An 8,104-nucleotide genomic window follows, 5' to 3' on the forward strand; every position below is an offset into this window, starting at 1 on the left:
CATCCCGCCATCTTCACTCTTCTCTTCCGTCATCTTCTTTGATGTTCTTGGCAGGTCACCCGATCTTGCACTGCGCAGGTGCGAGATCAGGTGATGTAGCCACTCTGAAGGAAAAAATAAAGACAATCTCACTGTGCTTGCGCAAGATCAGCATCTCTTTCCCCTGATAAAAAAAATGCCCCTTCTGCGCATGTCCAAGATTAGGGGGTGTGCAGAGGGAGCACCTAGAGCTTCCCGGGATGCGTGATGTAGGTATCCCGGTATGTGGCTTCCTGCGGCTTGTGTTCCATTTGCTCCTACTACCTGTGACTTGTGTTCCCTTTGCTCCTACTTCCTGTGACTTGTGTTCCATTTGCTCCTACTTCCTGTGACTTGTGTTGCTCTTGCTCCTTCTTCCTGTGTTCTCTTTGGCATAGGCTCATTTAAAAGGACAACTTAAGTCTTTCAGCCTACAGAAAATTTGCCCAGTCTTTATATTTCCCATCATAGGCATGGGGAACACGTGATGTGGATATGGAGTGGTACAGATGGGGCTCTATTGCTAGTGTTCATACTTTAGACCAAGCTGGACACCGACATAAACATTTGATAATCTGTATACTAGCAGAAATGTGAAATTGGTAATAGGGTTTGCATAAAGTTTGTAATAAAGGAAAAAAGGGCTTTATATTAGATTTCAGTCTTCCTTAATGTAATATATTTCTTTTTTATAACTCTGACTCTATTTCATTGGTATACATGAGGCTAATAATACTACATTGGTCATCCCAGTCACTTAATATCCACACTTGTTATTTGACTTTTTGAGCTCTGTCCCCCCAGCCGAATTCTCTGAAATTCGCTGTTGGTGAATTCTATGGTCGTATTTTTGTACGGGTTTCCTATTAAAACAATGACTCATTCTGCCACCTAGTGGCAAATTGTAAAAAGTGCACAGCGGGCACAATAGGAAATAAATAAATAGAAAAGAAACACATTTTTTGAGCGAATTGGAGGGGATAATAATTTATAAATAGAGCCCTATGTATTTATTACAACATCCACATATTCAGATTACTTTAAATGATCATATCTGGCTGCTAATTATGATTTAAATGGACGCTTAACCTTGTTGGTGGTCCCTTTACAAGTATATGTCTAAGAAATTTAGTGCTGTAAGGCAACAGTGCAACTTGCTGAACCACCATACTCAGGTACACTATCTAAGCATTTGAATAACCATTTATGAGATATTTGAACCAGTGGAGGCTTCCATGAGCATGGCTAACTCACAGAAATGAATGAAGCCATAATGAACACGCACAGTTTGAACAGGATCTAGATTGGACTTTGGGCCTGATTTTAATAAGGCTCTCCAGGGCTGGAGAAGATACACGTCATCAGTGAAGCTTGGTGATCCAGTACACGTGGAACAGATTTCTCAAAAGTCATGTGCTATTTGTTAGCAAATGTTTGCAATTCTGGACCAGATCCAATCCAGGTTTGCTGGATCACCTAGTGTCACTGATGAAAGTGTATCTTCTCCAATCTTGGATAGCTTTAATAAATCAAGGCCATTGCTGCAAGAAAGAATACTAGATACTAAGTTCCAGGAAGGCTGCATTTAGAGTGGACGAGGGTGAGGAATTTAATAAAGGACATTGTCATTAAAGATAAAGTTGTTCTTAAATGGTTAGTTTACTTCAACACACAGACTAATCTCTAAGGGCAGGTACACATGGGCATATTTCTTTCTTAGATTGATGTATGATCCAATTAAATGATCAGATCAAAAGTCAGTCTGAAGTAGCATGTACTTTTGTAAGATCATTATTATCTTCATTACCACCTCTGTGTCCGTTGTGAAGCAATTATGCATGTTGGAAATGTTCAAACATTTATAGTCATAGGCTGCATGTGCTACAATGTCATTTTGTGTTTGTATTGCAGTGATGGATCAAAAGTCAGCTATTGAAGGCAGATAGCTATGTTTACTAGATGGCTAGCACACATAAGAACCATGAATGGTAACTGGAGTACATATCGGAGGGCTGCTATGTAGAAGGCTAGGATGCTTTTATTGGCTATTACAGATTGTTTGCTATTTGTACCCAGGGTATAACATATAAAACTGCCTTTATAAGACAGCTTTGTTCCTTGCTGCAATACAAACACAAAGTGACATTATAGCACATAACCGTATTGTGCACATATAGGCAGTATTTTGTAGCTTATTGATTGGATCAGTCAAGTGCTATATACATGTTACATTAATTATAATTGTATAGGATCCTGTAGATTTACTAACAATCACATAGTCTTTTTTATAAAGCAGTAAATCTGACATTGGCTAGATCAATTTTGTAATTAAAACACAAAGATCCGTAAGACTCTCCACCAGGGAATGTTTCAGTGAATGTCCGATTTACTGCTTTGTAAATAAACCCCATAATATGAGGGTCTGTCTGCCTGAATGGTAATTATAGGGATTACTGATATAGGTCATTGCTCTATATTGCTTGTAAATTTAAAGCAACTTTTACAATCATATTGTAATTTACGGTATGTGACTGGCTTTACTGTACTGAAAAAAAATTAGAAGCAAATGGAAGGGAAAGTATTTTGAGGTATTTGTACTTTCAAATTCTAGTGATCTGCTGAAAGCACATTCACACTTCCTAAATGTTATAATGGATTCAGGGTTATAATATTGTGAAGCTTTTTGTAAGAAAATATACAAGTTGTACTGAATACATTACTAGGCATTGGTAGATAGGTTACACCATAGGAATTCATAACCTCCTGCTGCAAGGTGATAATTTAATATGTAATAGAAATATTCTTACTCAGTAATTACCTGACTGAACTACACTTGGGGGTGGTACATAGCATTTAGTATTTCTATAATGTGCAGTAAGTGTATGTTACAAGCTAATGGCTTCACATTACATTTGTATCACTTACACAGATGCATTATTAATTCTAAACTGTTGATGGCTACAGTAGCCTATGGTAAAAGATATGTAGCTGACATCTGCTTTATTTAGTCTTCAGCAAATACTCAATAAAAGGACACTGACCTAAAGCGTACCTAAACTCAGAATTTTCACTTTACATAAAGGAGTAGATAACTCTTTTATGTAAGGTAAAAAATCTGTTTGTTCTGATCGAGAATGAATGGGAGCGCAAAGCCTCCTGGGATATCTACGTCAAAAATCCTGGGAGACTTTTGGGTGCTCCTTCTACGCATGCACATTAGGAGCCCTTTCCTCAAAAGGGGATAAAATTGCCGGTGTCACGCATGCGCAGTGAGATCAGCAAGGTATCTTACCAAACTACGTCACCTGATCTCGTGCCTACCTTGGGTGACGTAGGCAGAAGAACCCAGGAGAAGAGGAGAAGATGGCAGCCCCTAACGCGCGGGCCCAAAGACGGATACTGGGGCGACGCAGGATCCAATGGAAGAAACCTCCGGACCAATTGACTGCTCTACGGGATAGAAGATAAGTGTATTTTTTTTGTTTTGGGCAGTTTTGAGTTTACTTCCTCTCCAAGATGTCCTCTCCTTCCTTCCAAGATGTTATTGCCACCAAATAATTGCATTATAACAAACACATAAGAAAAGGTATATGTTCCTACCTTCCGCTGATTTAAAAGAGCACTCAAACCCCATTTTTTCAAACTTGCCTACCCGTCTTCTTTTGTCTCTTAAAACTCTCACTACTTCCCACCACTCCATAACTCCTGTCCTATTGTGAGATACTTCCCCCACCTTCTAAATTGTAAACCCTTCAAAGCAGGGTCCTCTCCTCCTCCTGTGTCGTTGTCTGTGTCTGTCAAAGAAAGAAGAGTGGGATGTGATTTTTTTCAGTGGATATTGGAAGCAGAGCTCTAGTTCATTGAAAAGCTTTAAGAGAAGAGTTAAGAGTGGGAACACTTCATCATGTTGTATGGTGTACAGTGGCGATAGCCATGGGGGAGCTGGCAGGCGACATAGCATGGTCAGTGATGGAACACTGGTGAATAAAGCTTCTCAGACAAGATGGGAAGAGATGTGACAAAGGCTGGAGTGGATTGTGGTGGCAGACTTATGATACAGGGGTGCAGAGAGAGTGTAACCATATGGACATTGGTAAGATATATGAGTGATAGTGCTAAACTCTAAAATTAATCAGATGTGAGAAATGCTGCAATTCTCTAGAAGTTGAAATGGGAATTACGTTATCATTCTTCATATCACACAATGGGAAAGATGGAGACTCACATGTGCTGTGTGCAGCTATTCTGGTCTATCAATGAGCTCCATGGATCTTCTTTATGTACTGAACACTCCCAGGAAAAAGAACATAGCTGGACAGATCTTCCAGTAAGAACAGCAAATCAGCAACTACTATAGATTGCTTTAGGAAAAAACGCTGGATGATTTCCAGACACACAGAAAAAAACTGGGTATTAAGGAGGAACTAAACTGAAAACCGGCAAAAAAACACACCTTCAATCCTGCAGGGCAATCTGTTCAATCCAGGGATGTCTTGCATAAGGTTCCACGCCGTCCTGACATCCGTTCTGGAGCCGGCGCTCCAGGCGCCATCTTCTCTTCTTCCTGGTTCTTCATCCTTTGTCACCTGACCCAGGTGCAAGATCACCCAAGAGCTTTCCGGGATGTGTGACTTAGGTATCCCAGGAGGCTTTGCGCTCCCATTCATTCCTGATCGCCTAGGCGCGTTAAAAACAAAAACAAATTAAAAAAAAAGAATTTTTACTTTACATAAAAGGGTTGTCCTTATCCTTTTATGTAAAGTGAAATTTCTGAGTTTAGGTACGCTTTAAAGCATTTAAGGAAAGATAACAGACTGTTGATCCAGGAAACATCGGATTGCCTCATGGAATCCGGAAGAAATTTTTTTCCTGTTGCAGCAAATTGTACCAGGGTTTCTTTTTCCTTCTGGATCAACTATGTCCATAGAGTTTTATATCTGGGATATTTTTATTTCCCTAGTTGTTGAACTTGATGGACTTAACATACTATGTACCGTGAAGTCATAATACCATCACAATACCATATATTAGGAATAGTATAGCGTTAGTCTAACAATACAAAACATAAGCAATATTTTATTTTATTTTTTTTACAGAACAAACAAGCCTTAAATTTAGCAGTATCTGTAAAATGAAAAAAAACAGTGAAAGTACTAAAAGTTCCTGTGGCATAAAAATAAGTGCAGCCATCAATGAAATGCCCTCATTGAACATAGAACATAGACTTATCTGTGGGATCGAAGGTAAGTGTGATTTTTTTGTTTTGAGTCTACTTCCTCTTTAAAGACTTGTCGATCTAAAAACACATACTCAAATTGTCTCAGTAATTACCTTAGATCCTTTACAGATAACCAAATATCCCTAAATGCCCCTGGCTACTCGCCATGCTGTTATTCACTTGTAGCCACCCCATTAAGTCATTATAGAGCATGACTACAAATGTAACACCTCCATCCATGGTACACAATGCAAGGAATCATGGGATATGTAGTTTTCTTTTAGACAGGAAGCTGACGTTGCAGCCGCTGTGTTGCCCTCTAGTGTTCAGACACAAATAATAAAAAACTTCCAGCAGCCTCTACACAAACATATTACATAAACAAACAACATATTGAACATAAATATCACTTATATTTTATTTATTATATGTTAGATTAAGGCGCTGATATGCAAGCAAAACATTACTTTTTTATATAAACTTTGAATAACGTTTGTGTTAGGGGACAACTCTGTAATTTCAGCCTTGTATAGGTTAACTTTGCACGGAGCCGCCGCCTTCTCACACTTCCGCCCTCCGTACGTCTCAGGCTCCTCCTCCTCCGCGGTGTATCCCTCTCCACCGCTAATCTTCCGTCTCCAATCAGAAGCTCACATGGCTCAGTCACATGACTGGGGTGTCAGGAGGTCACATGGTGCGGTCACATGGCCGTGACGTCACCTCCTCCTTCAAACCTCTCCAATCTAGCATCTTCCCTGGTGTCATTTTGTGCCTCGGACTGGAGGCCTCCTCTCGCCTTTCCTTCCCCGCCGCGTCCCTACTGTGAGGTGAATGTGTGCAGCCGGCGGGGCCAATATGTCCAAACACGAGCAGGTCCTGGTCCTCGACCCGCCTCACGAGCTCAAATTCAAAGGTAAATAGTGTCCGGCAGCATGAGGGACGGAGCGGGCAGTGCAGCGTCAGTGTCAGCAGTGCAGTGTGTGTGGATGGCGGGGGGCTCACCCTATAGTCCTGTCAGTGCTGGCTGCGTATTTGTACAGCCCTCCCCCCACATACCTTACACTGTCTGCATTCCCCGCCATGTGTGTCCTGTCACAGCATACAGTCATTGCATTCTGCTAATCAACCCTGTCCCGCCATCTTCTGCCATATATATTACACTGCTCGGGCCACAGAATGCCCCAAGAATCTGATCCCAGACACATCATCACAACACATCCAGGTGACAACACTGCTACTGCTGGTGCACAGGCCCAGTCAGTGTTGTCACCCTGTGACAGGAAGTCCATGCTAGCAGGACATACAAGGAAAGAATCCTGCCAAGAATATTATTAATAAACAGGATTTATATAGCACCAACATATTACACAGTGCTGTACAATAAATTGGGGTTGCAAATGACAGATACAGACGATGACACAGGAGGAGGAGAGGACCCTGCCCTGAAGAGCTTACAATCTAGGAGGAGGATTTTATGATTTAAATGAGATCTGCATACAATTTATTTCCGAGACATTTTCCTTTTCATTCAGCAATCACTTTATCACTTATTTATTTTTATAGCGTTATTAGGGCCAGGTAGGGATTAAAGCCGAACTAAACCTCGCCTATCCCCGGTCTGTCGCAGGGCAGAGCCATCTTCCTTGTTTACTCCCAAAAATGACATTTGTCCATCTTTATTGGCCATATTGGGGTGACATAACTCCTGTGTCTTCCATTTCTAGCACGACCGACGATGTATAGAGTTCTGTGGTGCGATTTTTTTGGCACCGACCTCTTCTTTCTGCTTTCACTTTTCTTCTATTCTGATTGGCTGGGTTGGGCTGACACAACACTTACTCATCCCTGGCGATTCTGGCATTCCTGGCATCAGAGTTTGTTTTGATAATGATCAGGCAAGGGAGTTTGTTTTTTTACAGGAGGGCCTGGCCCTGTCTGCAATAATTGTTGCCTGATCACAGATTTTCATAGCCTTATGCAAAATCAAAACATTTTTTCTACTCCTAAGAATGGTTAAAAATGAATTTAAAAACAGCTAGACTCAAAAGAAAATATCTCAATTTTAATTAGCTGCTATGAGGGGCCAAGCCAGCGGCAATGTATGAATGTTTGTCTTTTATTTTATTGATGAGCATTCACTGAGCACTGTTTAGAATTTATAAAGCAGTGAATCTGACATTCCCTGGTGGAGAATTATCCGGGTCCATATGTTTCAAGGCAGTAATTAATTCTTTCTTAAAGTGAAATACACATTCACAGCTTTTAAAATGGACTTGATGTTTAACAACTAAGTTTAATTTGACTTTAATAAACTGTAACTCAGGTGTAAAGCAACTCTTTCACTCAGCTCTGTAGCTGCAGACACTGTGGAGCAATTCAACTAACATTTTTTTAAGTTGGGTTGGAAGAAATTGTAGGCAGGTGTCAGCCCCTGCATTGTGACCCAACGCTTCAGTAACCACCCAAAAACAGCCGGGTGGTTGTAGAAGTTCCCAAGAGAAGCACTAAAGTCACCAGGGTCTCAGCACTCGGCTTCCTTTTGCATCCTGTCTGCTTAAAGTTAAATAATAAATAATAAATGCTTATAGTTAAAGAATGCCAAGTCACTGCCAGGAGGATTCACTTGAATGACTTCAATGCTTCTGCTGTGCTTGGGTCTCGAAAGGGGGTAAAATAATGTAATTTGTAGTTGCCATACAGACAAGTGAATCCTACGGATCCAAATGTGAAGTTTTCATGATCTTTCTGTGTCCTGGAGACCACAGCATGAACCCAGCTGTGTGTATACTGATACTTTACTCTATGGTGATCCCGGGTAGTGTTCTCTATGGTGATCCCGGGTAGTGTTCTCTATGGTGATCCCGGGTA

At 40.8% G+C, this 8,104-nt stretch overlaps 1 protein-coding gene across 1 annotated transcript in view; it reads left to right on the forward strand.

Moving 5' to 3' along the window:
* Positions 1 to 5,938: 5,938 nt before the first annotated feature.
* Positions 5,939 to 8,104, forward strand: part of VAPA (VAMP associated protein A) — a 16,074-nt gene continuing 13,908 nt past the window's right edge. Inside the window, exon 1 of the mRNA XM_072411450.1 lies at positions 5,939 to 6,149. Within this exon, the coding sequence (XP_072267551.1) occupies positions 6,068 to 6,149 (82 nt within the window). The 5' untranslated portion in view covers positions 5,939 to 6,067. The remainder of the gene's footprint in view (positions 6,150 to 8,104) is intronic.

Source organism: Pyxicephalus adspersus, chromosome 5 (assembly GCF_032062135.1).
Source record: "Pyxicephalus adspersus chromosome 5, UCB_Pads_2.0, whole genome shotgun sequence".
NCBI classification, from domain to species: Eukaryota; Metazoa; Chordata; class Amphibia; order Anura; family Pyxicephalidae; genus Pyxicephalus; species Pyxicephalus adspersus.